The sequence below is a fragment of the Cynocephalus volans genome, chromosome 1 (assembly GCF_027409185.1).
Source record: "Cynocephalus volans isolate mCynVol1 chromosome 1, mCynVol1.pri, whole genome shotgun sequence".
Lineage (NCBI taxonomy): Eukaryota > Metazoa > Chordata > Mammalia > Dermoptera > Cynocephalidae > Cynocephalus > Cynocephalus volans.
Genome location: NC_084460.1, coordinates 257,466,600 through 257,485,491, shown reverse-complemented (window position 1 = coordinate 257,485,491; position 18,892 = coordinate 257,466,600). Strand labels below are relative to the sequence as shown.

At 39.6% G+C, this 18,892-nt stretch overlaps 1 protein-coding gene across 3 annotated transcripts in view; it reads right to left on the bottom strand.

Moving 5' to 3' along the window:
* The window catches only part of MYO1B (myosin IB), a 171,136-nt gene that overhangs the window by 121,184 nt on the left and 31,060 nt on the right, over nt 1–18,892 (bottom strand). For all 3 annotated transcript variants that reach the window (XM_063088395.1, XM_063088404.1, XM_063088414.1), the window contains exon 2: nt 18,295–18,438. In XM_063088395.1, coding sequence (XP_062944465.1) covers nt 18,295–18,429 — 135 coding nt within the window. In that variant the 5' untranslated portion in view covers nt 18,430–18,438. The remainder of the gene's footprint in view (nt 1–18,294; nt 18,439–18,892) is intronic.

Here is an 18,892-nt window from a genome sequence, read left to right as displayed (position 1 = left end):
GTTATCCACCTGTTTCAGTCAACAGTAACTCAGGGGCTCCCCTCCTCCCTACCCACACCGATACCTAACCAATAGAGCCTTCACGTTGTGCTTCCCTCGTATAAACCTGCCAATCTCTCCAATGAGCTCAGATCACATACAGTTCAAGGTTAGAGCTACAGTTATCCCTTGAGCATTCAAACAACATAACTTCATATTACAGTATATCTAATGTACTGTAATATCAGAATTTAAATGTACTTACTGGAAGAAAGTACACTTAATGTCGAATTTACATTTAATGTTGGATTTAATTTAATGCAAAATTTAAATGTACTTTCTGAAGGATGAATGCTGTATTTTATTTTTATTTATTTATTTATTTATTTTTTGACTAGTAAGGGGATCACAACCCTCGGCACAGTGTGGTCTGCACCACGCTCAGCCAGTGAGCACACCAGCCATCCCTAGATAGGATCCGAACCCGCGGCCTCGGCGCTACCAGTGCCACACTCTCCCGAGTGAGCCACGGGGCCGGCCCTGAATGCTGTATTTTAACAGATGTTAACCTTCCTGCACAGCAAATCAGAACCCTATTTATCTTCCTTTCTACTTTGCCCTTCAGTTCTTGGCAGCACGAACACTGTTGGTTTAGTTCACTTTGCACAATGCCTAGCACAATGTCATAAGCAAAAGTCCCGTAACTGTAACTCATCTTGGCAGCTCCATTTTTCCTTTCAGTTTCAACATCGTAAAGATAGAAGAGGGAAAAAAGATATCAAAAAATTATGTAAGTGACAAAAATTTTTAAAAGGAAGAAAAAGGTTCATAAAGCAAAGGATAAAGCAAAGGAAAAAGCAAGGGGGGGATCACCTCCAACTTCCTCACCTTTCCAATGTCATCCAACAAAAGGTAGCATTTTTAGAGTAACAAGTTTTTCCAGTATTCCTACCACTGGGATTAAAGGAGACTGTTAGAGCTTTCTAGAAAGTTAAACACAATAGAAAATGAAGAAACAGCGGAAATGTTTTGATTTTTTTACATGGGTCATGATTAATTATAAAAGACTTTCCCCCAACCGGGAAAACTGAACAAGTCATTTTTATACCAACTTTCATCCTATAAGAATATAATCTTATCAAGGGTGAACAAGACTGCTGTTATAAAAGTTCCCATGCAACTTTTTGCATTTATTTCTGACATTCTATCACTAGGACCCAACTAATTTGGCCTGACAAAAGATAACTCTGAGTTTCCTAACTGATCCCATGTAGCCAAGACTTTCTCAAGGTTTCCTGGTCATCCTCACACTACAAACCACCTGGAAAGTAGAGGGGAGATGCTTGAGACTGAATAATTATCTGAATAACTTCTAAATAATACCTTAGAATTAGTTACATTGGTAGATATAAAAATATAACCACTGCTTATTCCTTTAATATCTGTTGATTAAAAGATCAGCCTTCTTTAGGAAAAGTACTTGAATCCTTCTCCCTTTATAGGTAATTTCTTAGATGTGATAATTTTTAAAATATACAGATTTACTATTAACAGAGAAACCAATTATTGAGTTGCTCTTTAAAACCAAACTTTGCAGAGGCTAAAGTCTTGATAAAAATCTGCTTCTGTGGCATTCTTGCATAGAGAACAAACTCTGCTGCCTCAAATTCACAATCAAAAGCCACACTAATAAGTTGCAAGTTTCTCTCTGTTACTTCAGACTTTTACACATATTGAATTACGTGTGCTTTTTTCCCCCAGCTGTGTCCCTATCACCTAGAACAGTGTCTGGCCCATTGAGATGTCCAATAAACATTTAATTGAAAGACTGATTTACACAGGGTATGTTCATCACTAAGAAAGTAAATGGTACAAGCTAATAATTCTAATACAATTACTCTTATGTTGAAATATAATACCAAACATACTATATAAAGTGCCTAGTGTTTTTAAGCCTGTATGCCATGTTTGTCATTGAACAAATCCTTAAACTATATCCTTTCTCCTCATGTTTCCTGTCTTACTGTGGTAAATTGTTTGCAAACATGGCCAGAACAATTCCTTCCATCCCTGTATGCCCACCCTCTTTGAAATGTGACTTTGCCACTCTTTCTATCAAGAGGTAGAGTTTATTTCTCCACCCCTTGCATCTGGACCTGTACATGTGATTTAAATTCACCAGAGAGACATTAGCAAATGAGACACAAGCAGAGGCTTGAAGAGCATTTGTGTATTACGATGTGTCCCCTTTGTTGATGACTGTGGCTGGAAGCCATGATGTGAGTGAACTGGAGCTAGCCTGTTGGAGAGGTGACAAAGAGAGCCAAGTTAGCCTCCTAACTCTTAGACATGTGAGTAAGGCCATCCTAAACCATGCAGCCCCAGGTAGGCCATCAGATGCCTAAAGCCACGAGTGATCCCAGGTGAGACCAGCAGAAGATACGCAAAGATGAACTCAGCCTAAATTGCTATCCCAGAGAATTGTGAGCAAATAAGTGGCTATTGTCTTAAGGCTTTAATTTCTGGGCTTGTTACATAGCAATGATAACTGTATAACAATAACAATACACCTACATGGCTTAATAAATCCAAAATGGAGCCAAGCAGGAGAAGCCTTATCAATCTAAATAAGCAAACATTAAAAGAAACTTCACTCTCTCCACTCCACTTTACATACAGTTAGCCCTCTATATCCGCAAGTTCCATACCCATGGATTCAACCAACCACATATCAAAAATATTCAGGAAAAAAAATTCTTTTTAAAAACCGATAAAGAAATACAAATTTAAAAAATACAGTATAACAACTATTTACATAGCATTTAAATTGCATTAAGTATATGGGAAGATGTGCATAGGTTATATGCAAATACTATGCCACTTTATATAAGGGACTTGAGCATCCACAGATTTTGGTATCCTCAGTGGTCCTGGAACCAACCTCCTGTGGATACGGAAATACGACTATATATGGTTCATATATGTATCCTCTAAGCTTTAACTCCTAATAGGTTTGTCCTCTACTATATACCTGCCCTTGCTGCCTATGGGTTTCTTCTTTGAAGGTTCCATGTGCATTAGCCAAAGACTGAAATATCCCCATATGTGCCAGTACAACAACTCAAATGTTCACAGTCACAACTCTCCTTTCTCTGAGACACAGAAAGACATTCCTGATATCTGCTGACTGGGTGGGTGGGGGTTAAAATCCTACTCTAGTTTTAGACAGCAACGCATTCTACATTCAGTGAACTGCAGCACAATACTAAATCTCCTTTTCAGGGACCAGAACAATAGTGACCAGACAATTCATTTTGATATCAATTTACATTTGGACTTATGAATAATATATATCTTCCTTTTTTAAACAAACAGCTATATACTATTTAAAGTTGGTATCTTCTTATTGTATCATGCTCTAATAAGGACGGTTAAACTAACTCATGAAATAACCACTCCAGCCATTTCCTGGCTCACCACCTCTACACTCCTGCACCTCAGCACCCCAAGGTCCCAGGCATGTCCATACCACCACTGCCATGACAGTCAAGAGCTTTCTCCATCCCAATGCCCTGTGGGACCAGCCTCTGACATCTAGGAGGGGAAAAGGAAGAGAGACAGAAGAGACAGGAACGAGAAAGAGAAGAGAAAGGGAAGAAGGAGAGAAAAAAGCTCTACCTTTCCTATAAATGGCACAGTCAATTAGCAAGTTTACCTTTCACTTCTCAGGGGCAGACATTATATCAAGAATGTGCAAACATTCCTAAGTCAAAACCAGCTCCATCTTCATATTTCAAGTATCCCTAGCATTCCAAAACAGATGCCTTGTGAATAACCAAATAATACCCAAATATTCCTTTTGTGGGGACAGTGGAAAATGGTCTTTTCTGAAGGACAATCTAGCAACCTCTATTCTCCAGACCACAATTCAGAACCTACCTGAAAGAAAGTTCCCTGAGCAGTGCAAATATATAACCTAAAGTCCATGCATTTTAATCTATAAGAAAGTTCTTCCAGAACTCAGTCTCAGAGATTCTATTTCAATGGTCTGGAGAGGGGACAGGGATCAGTAGTTTTTAAAGAGACCCCAGAAAAACTAATGTGTGACCAGGGTTGAAAACCACTGCTTGTGGCCCTCACCTTCAGGACTCACAGGCCCAAGTTTTACTGTCAACTGCAACAACCATGCTAGTGCCGCTGTTGGCCTATGTTCTATCTCACCGTCTCTTTTAAATATTCCTATATCATTAATTCTGAAAACATTTCAAAAAGAAAAGAAAAATCCTTCTAGCCATTTACTTTCACTTTAGCCACATTTCTAATAAACTTGGCATATGATATATCTCAATACACTGCAGAAAAACAGCAGCAACATCTGTAAATTGGAGGAGGCCAAGAAGGCCATTCTATAGCAGTGTATTTCAAATGTCTGATGATGACCCATTGGAGGAAATAAAGTGTATGCATGTTTTTTACATGCATACACACATACCTAACTTCCAAGGAAAAAATACCCTCACTATAAGTGATATACTGATATTTTTTGTTCAATTCTATTCATTACAAAAAATTTTTAACTGCTGTTAAACCCACTAAATAATTTTCTGCACCTTTTTTTTTTTTTTAAGTGGTTGATCCCTTTGAGATGACAAAAAGAGCTATGAACCTTTTCCTGGAGAAGCACATACATAACATGCACATAAAAATTTACACAGAGTTTACACATCAGTTTAAGAACTCCCACAGTAAGGGAAGAAACAATGGCCACTAATACAAAAGGAAGAGAGAAAAAGAGGTAGTTGGTAAAGAAGATAAGAGATAGAGATGGGAAGGGGTGAGGGACGACTAACAAAGAAAAAAAAAAGTAATCAAAATAATTCTAAAAGTATAAAAATGTTTACAGTAAGACCCAACAGCCCCATGGCTCCACTGGCCCTGAGAGCTTTGTAATAGCACTGAGCCGGAACACAGCATAATAATCAATGGCCAAAATGAGAGAGAGAATTCTGCTTTTGATGATAAGGAAATATATAATACATTTTGGAAGGCTATCTAACCAAAAAGTTAAATATTGAAGCACAGCTTTAATAGTTTGTGAGTCTCAAAAATGTGGAACATTCCTCCACAACGCCAGATCAAAGAAATATTAGTATACGTACACAAAAAGTCAGAATAGTTTTCATATCTTTTATCTCATAGTTCTTCCTAGGGCAAGATCAAGATCTTTAGAAGTCCTAAACCCTGAAAAGTATACATTTCACTTCTCCATGTGAAATTAAAAGAACATTATAACTATTTTTGGTTTACAAAAAATATATGTAAGAAAATCTTACAGTGCCCTATTTTCACCATGACGACTACTTTGATGTTTTTTGAAATAACAAATTCTTCCAAAATATATTTTTAACACTCTTGCTTTGCTGGGGCTGTACCTGGACATCCAATGTATCTACCTACCAGCTTCCTTACTTTCTTCAGAATGAATTTTAGTTATTTGTTTACATGTCTCTGGAGTTCCTTAAAAACTCATCCCCAAACTTATTAAAGTCCTGGCCTGTAATAAACACTTAAGGACTTTTTCACTAACTGATTCCTAAATCCCCATGAGATTGATATGAATTCTCTATCTTAATGTCCATAACAATGGAGCACAAAAAAGTTAAGTGATATGAGCACATTAACTAGCAGCAGTGGAATCAAGACTAGGAGCCAAGAATCTGTTCTCTTTTCATTAGAGTACACAATCCATGCTGTCTCTTAGGCTTGGGAAGCTTTGGCAAGAAGTAGCCAAGGAGAATGTCTCATCACAGGAAATTTGTGTTGTACACGCCTCAGAGAACATCTTTAATCTTTGTAAAATAAGGTACTACTCTGGTGGGCAAAAGCTTCCCATCTGACCATCTAGGAATGCTGAAATCCTTTACCATCAGGAATAAACAAAAGGAGAGAAAGAAAAAGATCTTCTAGTTACAGGGAAATTTTTCATCTCAATAGAAAAGATTTAATCATAATCATCATTTAACATCAGAGAAATAAATCAGGAAAATGGCATTGTAACAGGCAATATTTATTGAAATAACTTACTTAATACTAATTAGTCTAACATGACATAGAGAAATATTAAAGAAGGTGTAGTAGTCCTCTAAGTCCATCTCTCCAAGAGTCTCCACATCATGTTACTTTTACCTCTGAAGTAATAACAGTTCAAATCCAGGATGGGCCAGGACTCAGGTAAAAACCCATCACAAGGCTGCCCAATTGCACTGACTCCTAGACCAGTTTAGGCTACAACCATTTAACAATCAAGGAACAAATTTATTAAAGGCCAACTTTGTGCAAAACATCGTGTTAGGCGTAGTGGGAAATATAAGAATCTCGCATGGTCTGAGTGCCTGAGGAGTTTATATAACATAGCTTAGGAGGTAAGTCTTTTGGATAGAAAAACATAAAATTTAACAGTTAACTACTCCAGGGCTGGCTGGTTAGCTCAGTTGGTTGGAGCGCAGTGTTATAATGACAAGGAAGGTCAAGGTCAAGGGTTCGAATTCCCATACTGGCCAGCCACCAAAAAAAAAAAGGAAAACAAAAACAAAGGTCAACTACTCTAGACACTAAAAAAGATAAAACAGGATTTAAGGGATTCATGGTTAAATGAGTTATTATCTTATTGTCCTACTGTCTAAATGAGTGCTCTGGGTTTAGATGAAGGAAAAGTCACTACAAACTACAGAGGTCCAAGAAAGCTCCAGTAAAGACAGATGACTTCAGAGGGCGTAAAAGGATGGGCATGATTCACATACCACATTGTTCCCCCAAAGAGCGGCAAATGAGACTTTAGGTTTTAGGTGATGGTTGAACACCCCCCCCCCTTTTTCATTTTGCTAACATAGTTGTCTCCCTCAAAATATATATTTTAAAGGTATAAACTGCCAGAGATTCAAACAAATACTTATATACCCATATTCATAGGAGCATTATTCATAATAACCAAGGGGGGAAATAACCCAAGTGTCTATCAACAACAGATGAATAGATAAAGAAAATGTGGTAGATATGTGCAATGGAAAATTATTCAGCCTTAAAAAGGAGGGAAATTTTGACACATGCTACAACATGGATTAAAGCTTGGGGAGAGACACAAAGGCCTACCCCAGTACATTTCAGAGGCAGGGAATGAAATAGCTTCCCTAGAACAAAGACATCCTATGTGTAATTAACACTGGTATCAAACTGTAGACAGCCTTCAACTTCAGGGTGCAGAGTCTGAGCTTAGGTCTGAAAGCAGTTTTGAAGAAGTCAGCGTGTAATGAGAGGGTTAGATGATGAAAGCGATTGAATTTGTTTTGTTTTGTTTAACATTTACTTGTACACTTTTGTGGGGTATATAGTGTGTTGTTCCAATACATGCATATACTGCACAATGATTCGCTTAGCACAGATGAGTACAGTTTTGCACCCATTAGTCCACTACTTTTCCTCCCCGCCAATCCCCCTCACCTCTGGTAACCATTATTCTACTCTCTCTTTTTTTTTTTTTTTTTAATTTTATTTTGTCGATATACATTGTGGCTGATTATTGCTCCCCATCACCAAAACCTCCCTCCCTTCTCCCTCCCCCCCTCCCCCCCAACAATGTCCTTTCTGTTTGCTTGTCGTATCAACTTTGAGTAATTGTGTTTGTTATATCTTCTCCCCCCCCCCCCCCGGTTTGTGTGTGTGTGTGTGTGTGTGTGTGTGTGTGTGTCTACTCTCTACTTCTATGAGAACTACAATTTTTTTTTTTTTAGATCACACATATGAGTGAGATCATGAGGTATTTGTCTTTCTGTGCCTGACTTACTTAACAAGATGGCTTCCAGTTCCATCCATGTTACTGTGAGTGACAGAATATCATTTCTTTTTATAGCTGAGTAGTATTCCATTTTATATCTATACCATAGTTTTCTATCCATTAGTCTCTTGATGGGCATTTAGGGTGATTTCATCTCTTGGCTATTGTGAATAGCAGCATGGGAGTGCAGGTGTCTTTTTGATACACTGATTTCATTTCCTTTGGGTATACACCCAGTAGTGGGATAGCTGGATCATATGGTAATTCTATTTTTATTCTCTGAGGAACCCCCCACAGTGTTTTCCACAATGACTGTACCAACTTACATTCCCAACAACAATGTAAGAGGGTTGCCTTTTCTGCCCATCCTCACCAGCATTTGTTATTTTCTGTTTTGTTGATAAGGGCTATTCTAACAGGGGTGAGATGATATCTTATTATGATTTTAATTTGCATTTCCCTGATGATTAGTGATTTTGAGCATTTTTTCACATGCCTGTTGGCCACTTGTATGTCTTCATTTGAGAAATGTCTGTTCAGGTCCTTTGCCCATTTTTTAACTGGGTTATTTGGGGGTTTTTTGCTGTTGAACTGTTTGATACTAGCCCCTTGAAAACTGACTGAATTTGAACCCAGGTCATCCTGACAAGTATTTGAGCTCTTTACTGAGATTCTATGTCATACCATATTAATAACGCTTCAAATATATTTGAAATATTGTGTAAACCTTGGCTCCAAATTATTTGGCAAGATTTTTCAGTTTTGTGTGAAACTGGGCACATTACTTAACTTCTCCAAGCCCCAGTTTCCTCATCTATACAAGAATAATAATAATACTAGTTCCTCCCTCATCTCATCCTGAGGATTAAATGAGATTATGTGTCAAAGCACTAAACACAACCCACACACAGCAAGCATTCCATAAATATCACCTATTATGATTATATAAATTCACTCTGGTTCTACTGGAATCTATTGGCCTCTGTAAATAGCCAAATCAGGACTTAAAAGCCTATATAAAATATGTTAATACCTCCCCTAAATTCATTGATGAGTCCTGTAATGCAAAGTCTTGAAGACTCACAAAATGGTCTTTGTATACAGGAAATTAATGAGTTATCACATGAGCATATGTGGTATGTCTTAATGAAACTAGTATTAAAAGTCTAGAATACTGAGAAAATGACTATACTAGACAAGCTGGTGAGAATCTTCAGAAATGACAACATGCTATTCATTTCATGATAAGCAACTTACCCTCTTCCTGGGTCTCAGATCCTGGGAATCTGATCACAAGACGTTAAGATACTATGTGTCACAATGTTTTCAATTAGACATCTTTAAGACTTCCCTAATTCCCCTGCAGAGGGCCTTTGTCTTAACTGGGATTTTAAAACACAGTATGGTCTACCAAACACTTTGGTTGTTTTTTAGACACAATTCAAAGTTGTGCACAATGGCCTAAATGAAAATTACAAGTAAAGGTCAATAGATTTAGGTATCTACCTGGGCCTCATATCTAAAAAAAATGTACTTCAGTGTGTACATCTCAAATCTCCAGTCTCAGAAACATATTTGTGACGCACATGCAGTACAGTGTATACATAAAACGGATACTAATAAAAGCCTATTTTTACAGGGGAAGAAACTGGAGGCATTAGAAGGTTTTAAATACCTTGCCCAAGATCACAAAATTAGTTAGTGGCAGAGGCAGAGTTTCATCCCAAAGCTCCACGTCAAAGTCTCTGACATTAGGACAGTGAATGCAGTCAGGCTGTGTTTCAACGGGTTGGCACATGACGTGTTTACTGTAATAATGAACACATCCAGGAACCCTGGACAACCTATCACCAAGCTATAAGAAAAGATGGGACCAAGGGTGATAATGGGTCAGGGAAGCTCTACGGACCAAGGCAGCACCAGTTTGTGAAGGTCTCTTCTCCAGTGCCCATGCTGCTGTGGGCTGCTGCTAGCTGGTTCTCTCTCTTTCCACTCCAGAGCTGGTCTCCTTCAAACACTCTTTTTCATGTTTCTGCTTGTGCGTGGCCCAAGGTGGCCTCTCTCGACATCATCACTGCCAGCATCTGGCTTCTGGTGGTATTTTATTTTTTCAGTATTTCTCAATTTAAAGTTTGAGGAAGGAATGTAGCCCCATTTATCTTTTTATCTAGGCTATGCCTTAAGTCCCTGGCCTTAGATCAGAAACCCACGCATAGGCCACGAGGTCATGCAAACCATCACTGCCAAAGGCAACCGCAAGCCTGTCCGGCACAGTCACTGTTAGTCTGGTCCATGGCATGCCTGCACTACCATCAAACTATAATCTTTCATTCCTGGGCGGCCGGTCATTTCAGACTATGAATTAAAGAACTATATATGTGTTCTCTGCCACGTTGAAATACTGGCTAAAAATATCACTTCAGGCAGCCTTTATTTTACAGCAGAATAATACACTACTACAATATCTTCACTGAAATAAACTCTGTAATGAGACAAGTATTTTCCAAATACATACCACTCTCCAGACCTAAGAAAACTCTCTGAACTAAGATGCAGAGTGGTCCTGTGTTATAGGTATACTACTTGCTACACTTACTTAATGGTCATAGTGGGTGTGAATGGCCAAGATTCAAGCTTAGGTTTGTATACAAAACCCATGCCTCCCACCCCTCCACCCCTTCCAAAACACAGTTCAATGAACAAAACAGCCTCTCTTTAGAAATTAAGATTAGCATTGAAATTTATCTGTACTATAGATATACAGCAGAAACAGGTGCATGTGTAGAGGGGACAGCTGAACTGGCCACAGAATTGGCCACATGTCCCTCGTGCCGAATTGCTTCCTCTTCCTCCTCTACCTGGAGATCATAAAGGTGAAGGACCACGTGCAGCTGTCAGTCATCTGCCATCCTGTGAATATGATGAAAAACACTCTTCTCCAAAGATCTTCTCCCACCTTCTAGAGGTGGGAAATTATCCTTACGGCTGCTGTCACTTGTCTTTGACTTGTGAGCACCATGTAATGACCATCTATGACTTCAGAACTGAACGCACTTGTTCCACGTCACACTAGCTCATGGTACAGCAATGTTGAGTGCTAACTCAACACATGGCAGGAATATTGATTAGCATTTCAATTGTTTATCCAGGTCATTTTGAGATTGCCTTGCTCCTACATATTCTTCAATATCATTCCCAATTATTTTGAAAACTTAAAAGACTTCCTTCCATATTAATGGCATCCTTTGATGCTCATGGCAACCATATAAAGTCAGTAGGACTATCACTATCATTAGGAGCACGGACTCTGGAGCCAGACTTCCTGGGTGTGAATCCCAGCTCCATTTCCTACTCGCTGTGTGACCTTGGACAAGTTACTTAACCTTTCTGAGCCTCAGCTTCCTCATATGTAAAATGATAATATAAAAACCGACAGTGCATAGGATTCTAGTAAGAATTAAATGAACTAATACATGTAAAGTGCTTAGAACAGCACCTAGTACCAGTAAACATTTATTGTCATCATTTAACATTTTACCAATGAGAAAACAGTCTCTGAGGAATGAAGAGTCTTGCCTCAAGTCTCACAGACAGTAAGTGGCAGAGCCAGGACGGAAGCTCAGGTCTTTGCTTCTTGGTACCCAACACAATGCTTCCAAAACAGGATGTTTCTGCAGACCTAGTGTTGGGCCTTATTTCCTCCAAATCAAACTTCAAAGTATGACTTCAACCAGGACATTTAAATCAACATATTATAAATAGTATACAAATATTTCACATACTATCTAGTGCCTGCATGATGAAAGAACTCTCTAACATTGGTAAGTAACAAATAAACGTGTCAACCTTGGAAGTTCTAAGAGGAAGAAATTTTCTAATCTCCAAAGATTGAAACTGGCAAGTTAATACCAAAAATGGCTGTTATTATAAAACTGTCCAAGAGATAGACTGTGCTCAGAAATTAGACACAACATTTCTCCTCAGCCTCGTGATGTGTTTTTCACCAGCTTTATCTAGCTTTCTAATGCTGCATCTCCATTCCAAACACCAAAGCCACAGTCTTGAAAGCACACACAATTTGTTCTCTGTGTTTGCCTTAGCGGTCTAGCTGAGTTTCCAACAAGCTGAGTAGGCTCAGTTCTGCTGATGGGGAACCGCTCACACACAGTCAAATCTAAGCATTTCATGTTAACATGTCTGGGATCCCCCCCTCTTCCCTTCTCTACTAGGTCTAAGTGGGACTGGGGGTGGCATTAAAGGTTGCTCTTGTTCCACTCAAATCTTGCTGGGTCTGGGGTCTCTGGGTAACAGCCCATCCATCTAGAGGAAAGAGAAACTCCTCCTACTTCCAACTCTAGAACAAGAAAATTTGTTTTTAATCAAACCAACATAATCTGGAAGATTACACACCACTCTATTAACCAATATGACTTCTGGGAATGGGCCTGGGGTACTTAAGCAAGAAAACTACATTTCTATGTTACATATGTCTATACTATCAGGGTACTAAAAGGCAATACAGATCTTTCCACGAACTTTCTGAAGTACCCTCATGTATTTTAAATTTTTTTAAAAAGCATTTGTTACTTTTTTAATTTTTTTTTTTTAAAAAGACTTTCTAAAGGAAATTTTAAAATTAAAAAAACTTGGAGAACAGCTGGATAGCAGGAATAACACTCAAGGGGACATTGGAATGCCAGCCCTGCTCTCTGCCAACAATCCTGTCAGCCTGGAAAAGGTCCAAGCCGCAGAAGAGGCCACAGCCCTGGCCAACACCTTATTACAGCCTGGTAAGGCCATGAACTGAGGGCCCCACTAAGCCATGCCCAAACTCCTGATCCACAGAAATAGTGAGATAATAAATGTATGTTATTCTAAGTTGCTAAGTTTGCGGCAACTTGTTTTGCAGCAAGAAAAAACTAATAAACCATTTATGCCAAATTCCCAGGAGTACATGCTATACCCAAAAGGTAGAGATTGTCATGTGTACAAATGAAAAGTGTTTTTGAAATTTTAAATAAATATATAAATATTAACCAGTATGATTTTTATTAACTTTGCAATATTTTAAACAAAACATAGGGCACTTATATTTAAGTTATCTTTCATCAAAGTACCTGATCTCATCCTTATGGGGATCTTAATTCTAGTAAAAACTTCTAAAAATAAGACAATGTTTTCTAGACTTTCAAAGCAGTCACTATTACAACTACATTTAACATAGATCCTAAAATTGGACTAATTCAGACCTCTACATCTGCGTGATCCCCAACCTGATAATTCAGATAGAAAACAAACTAAATTTATTGGCCAGTACCAAAAATACTTCTTGTCAGAGAACAGACACCTTAGTTCAAGTTTCCAAATTTGCCCTAGGACTTGTTCTTGCCTAAATTGCTGCTTTTCTGTTCCTGAACAGAACCACAGTCCTGACCAGTCACCCTAAAAACAGAACACGTCCAGCTGGATCTCAGCTCTGCCATCTCCTACATCACAATAAAAGTCCACATGAAATCTTGCCACCACTCCATCTGGCCTGGGGAGGGAGGCTGGAAGAAGGTCTGACACAGGACAGAAAGCATACAGACAAGCTGAGCTCAGGAATGTCATGACCAGCATTTCAGCATTTCCCAGCCATTAACCCCACACTGCCAGCTAGACCCAACGGCATGTCCTGCAGCTGGTCCCAGCTTGAACCACACTCTGCCAAAAGGAATAAAAGCAAACAGTCCCTGACCCTGCGTGTTATCCCTAGTCCAACGTTTCCCTCTATCTCATCTCACCTGATCTTTCTCCATCTCCCACTGAACAGCCCAAAGCCTTAACTGCAAAGACCACATCAACATCTGGAACTGTCCCAGATTTGGAGACTGCCAGGCCACAAACGGCTTAACCAATCCAGTGCTATTCCCCCCCAGCCCCCAGCTGGCCAGTAATGAGGATCGAACCCTTGACTTTGGTGTTACAACACTGCACTCTAACCAGCTAAGCTAACTGGCCAGCCCTCAGTGCTATTTAAACAAGTATATGAACCTGCCTCAAAGGGAAGAACAGATATTCCTGGAGTAATGCACTTTACTCAAAGAAGGGTTGCAAGGACTATATTAGATTAAAACAAACCCATACGTATTACACAAGAGAATAAAATTTTGAATTACTTTTAGAAGTAAAGATTTTAGCAAAATTTCCCTAAAACAGATAAACTTCACCTATGCCCCAGAGTTCCTGGGGAACCTATTTACTCTTCCCTGCCTTTAGCAGTTCACCAGCAGACTAATCCAAGAAACCTTTGGAGGCACTTGGAGCCTAGAACTGAAGTGATAAATGCTTCCCATGCAGCACGTCCTTTAGACTGGTATCATCAGTAAAGCCACTTCACTGCAGAATCCCTATAAAACCCCAACCAAATGATGAGGGGCTTACCATAGGTGGCCTCCTCAGCATCCATTCCCCATCCCTCTTCTTGGTATGTTGACACACGTATTTGCTTAGGTACCTACCCCTCACACACAGCCCATCTATACTTTGGAAAAAACTGACCCGACCCCAGTCCTAGGGGTGGACATCATCTTCTTAAGCCACGCAGCTCCTTCCTGTCACCCAGCCACAGTCAATGGTTTGAGGAGCTGTGTGACTCAAGTGGCCTAACCAGGGCAATTGTCAGGAATCTGACTTGGAATGCTAGAAAAGGAGCATCCTCTTTCCCTCTAGACAGCATGGTGTATGAATGCAAAGCCTGGAATGCAGCAGCTGCTTTGTCACCCTGAAGTCTCAGAGTGACGTAACAGCCGTGGACAGCAAAGCAGACGGATAGTAAGAAACAAAGTCTTTAGGGATACCAGTGAGCCACAAAATCAAACCAATTCTGAAAGCAGAACTACTTCTGGTCTTTCAGGTATACAAGTGAATAAATCTCCTTTTAGTGTTTAAACCAGGTTGGGCTGGGTGTCTGCTACGTGCAACAAACATATCCTAACACAACCTGACATTTCTGACTAGCTCCAAAAAGCCTCTCCTACCCAGTGCTTCAGGTTTAGCATAACAGGATCACAAGGGAATCTACTTCCAGAGGCAGCTGGATGCAGATCCAGAGGATCACTAGGGGTGTAGATGCTCTAGGGAGTTGACAACTCATATCCAGAGACAAAGCAATCCCTCAGAGGAGATCTGTGAAGGTGAGGACTAGTTTGTATTTCTAGATACGTGGGGGGATGGTGAGGAAGGGAAAATGGATGCCTGGATGGAGGAACAGAGGCCCCTAACCTAGAGCTGGTTCACACAGGAGGTTGCTAAGGCTGCGGGTGTTCCCCGAGTTCAAAAGTCTGGGCCAAGTGTCCTTCTGTTCACTGGCCCCCTTATCAACCACAGCTTCTGAGCACACAAATGACTGTTCAGTATGCTCGTGTGATGGATCGTCCTAGGTGGTCACCCACTTTATAAAACAAAGCTATGAGAATATAAAAGAGATCTTCTGGAACTACATCTTCATCTTCTGGGAAAAAAATTTAAAAATAAAGTGAAGTACACGACAGAAAAATGTTGCACGTCATTTTAACTCAGCCTTGGGCATTCAGCTAAACAATTTGCAGCAACCCCTAACAAAAGCAAAGCAGGAGTATTATGAGAATAAAAGCCAGAAATAGATTTCCCATGGGTGGCATACATGACATGTGGGGCTGGGGATGCGGTAATCAAATTTATTGTGCGGTTTTTTTTTTTTTAATTACAAAAGCAATATATGCTTGACTTAAGTCCTATAATACAGATGTCTAAAAGAGTAACCTTCCATGTCCCCACGCCCTATCTCACCCCACCGTGGTACCCAAAGTTAACACGCCTTTCCCTCTGTGCATACAAATACACAAAAACATACTCACACATTCATAACCCCTCATTTTTTAAAAAAAGGATCATACTATACACACTACTCTACAATCTGTTTTTGTTTTTGTTTTCCACTTAAAATAGTGAAAACGGGCTGACCCCGTGGCTCACTCGGGAGAGTGCGGTGCTGGGAGCTCAGCGGCACTGGGAGCGCTGAGGCCGCGGGTTCAGATCCTATATAGGGATGGCCAGTGCGCTCACTGGCTGAGTGCGGTGCGGGTGACGCCAAGCCAAGGGTTATGATCCCCTTACTCTTCACAAAAAAAAAAAAAAAATAGTGAAAACATGACGTGTGCTTAAAGTTACAAAATGAAGGTATGCATCTCATGGAAACAGTAGCCTGGAAAAACAGGTATCATGGAAAACATTAATTGATATGAATATCTGGAAGGTGAAATCAATTTTCTGCTTTTGTTTTATAACCAGAAAGGGCATTCCAAACATACTTTGGAGAATAAAATTATGTAGGCCTGAAACAGACATTTTCGTCTGCTAAAGACTCATGAATGTGAACACTTTTTGTAAAAGGGGGATTGCTTTATTTTTAATGGCCACAACAAATCAGGTATTTGAATGCACACGATGTTCTACTTTCCATCCTATTTCCAATTCATCTAAAAGTGAATTGTGCTTCTTCGAGCCAAAAAGAAAGAGGATCAGCAACGTTAGTTACGATATAATTGATTTCTCCTATCTCCACCTCAAAGACCAATGTTTAAAGTCTTTTATTTGATATCAGACCACACTTTCAATTAAAACTGTAGCACTGTTAGGCTCTCCCACCTGAAAGAAGAACTGCTACACTTGAAGAGAAAGTGACCCTCCGCCTCAGTGCCAAGCCAAACAATGCTATCTCCTTGCTCTGCAGCAGCATTTCATACCTTTTCCACCTGGATCAGCATTTTAAATAATCACATCTCTCAACTGTAACTACACCTCAGTTTAGCATCCAGTTATCAAACTAATATTTCAAAAGCAGTATTCACATGCCTCATGTTACTATCAATCTTCCCCCACCTCCAACAATACAAATCCAGAAGGATGTAAGTTCAGTTCCCAGATGATGAATACTTTTTCATAAAGAAATTAATTACCCAGAGTTATCCTTAAAACACGGTTGGTGCTATGGTCTGAATGTCTGTGTACCCCTACAAATTCATATGTTAAAACCCAGTCACCAATATGATGGCTTTAGGAGACAGGGCCCTCTGGGAGGTAATTAGGTCATAAGAGCAGAACCCACATTAACAGGATGAGTGCCCTCATGAAAGAGGCCCCAGAGAGAGCTTCCTTCTTCCACCATGTGAGGACACAGCGAGAAGTCACCACCTATGAATCAGAAAGCAGGTCTTCTTCAGACACTGAATCTGCCGGCCCCTTCAGCTTGGACTTCCCAGACTCCAGAAATGTGAGAAATACACTTCTGTTGTTTATAAGCCACCCAGTTTATTTTGTTATAGCAGCCCAAATGGACTAAGACAGTGGCTATCTAGAAACAAAAACTATATGTGACATAAATAATATAGCTTATAATTTTGTATACAATTTTTTATACATACTCGTATTAGTTCCATAAGTTATAATTGATCCTATCTGTGCTACTTTACTCTCTCTCCTTTTATTTATTTATATTTCCTCCTCACATTGACAGACAGAAAAATATGAAGCACAACCCCAAAAAGCCAGTTCTTCTCCATGCACAGATGCACATTTTTAAAAGGGGGTAAAGAGAACTGAGAAGAGAGGCAGAATCTATTAAAACTTCTTCCATCCAATCCATCCTGTTTCCTTCTCAGCTATGGTACAGGCAATCAGTGTCCCATTTCCTTAGTTTAGTTAACAACACACCTTTACCTCCACAGATGCAAGTTTCTGAGCTTCATGCAAACTCCTAAAAAGCTGCACCACAAATACATTTTTTACTCATGTTTTAAATATATTTAGAGAACTTGATAGTTAAAGTAACACTGTGAAATCCTTTATAAAGAATTTTTACAACATGAAATTTTCTCCTATTATTGCATATATTTATATGTTTTCATTTTTGTATATGGCATTATACTTTTGTATAGCAGACATGACTATTCCCAAACCTCCAGGGACCACACATATATTCTTACCTGGTAATTTGCACCTGTCCGTGTTAACTACAAATGTCAAGAAGGTTCATGTCTTTTTTTTGACAGTTCACTGTCTTGCATTTTAATAAGTAGCTTCTCGATGATTAGACTTTACTAATCTTATGAAGACATCCAAGAAGATACCTATGGATTTCAAAATTCCTTCTGAACATATGTTCCTCGGAGGGCAGGAACTAAGCTATTCTACTTGCTTTGGCATGCCGCCGATATCCAGTACCATATTCTGCACACAGTTGATACTCTATAAACACCATTTAGAAAGGAGACTCACTTGCCTCTAATCAATATCACTCATGTGCCAAATCAGCAAACACTCAAAACTCTTTCTGGGGGTATAAGCAGGTATTTCTGGACTCTAAGCGACAGAGAGAGAGAAGAGTCTGAGGAAGAAGAAAGAGTCAGCTCTCCGCCACAAAATTCAAAGTCTAAACACCACAGCTGACCTTCACATGTACTCACATATATTTCACTATGGTCAAAACGCTTCTTGAGGTTGTTGATGAAGGTCTCCTCATTAAGCGGTTCTAAAAGAACCATATCTCCAACTCCAATCATATTGTCCAGAAGTGATGTTTTCACCTCCATTTTGGCCATGATCTCTTGCTGTAGGAGAGAGGGAAAGGGGTCAATTTAAATGAGCAAAATTATTTCAGATGAATTTTTGGCACTAGTGGAAAACTGAAACACTGGTAGTGCAAATGACCTTCACCAGCCTCACAAAAAGTCACAACCTTTCCTCCCTACAACCTACGTCAGAGACTCTGACTTGGCTGCAGTTTCCCCGTTTGCCAACCTGCTGCCACAAATGAACCTCCTTCCCAGCCCATCCTACCAGGCAAAGTCCATCTACAGGAAGAGCCACTAGGAAGCTACGGTCTCTATTTTCTTCTTTAAACCATTTCCTCTCCCCAGCCGAGAGTTGCAGAACTCCAGCAAAAGAACCCAACCCACCCCTTTTCCCTCAGCCCTTGCATACCAATGTCAGACTTGAACCTACATGAACCTGCTTCCTTGAGGATGATTGCCTCCAGCATTCCATGATGAAATTCAGAATGCA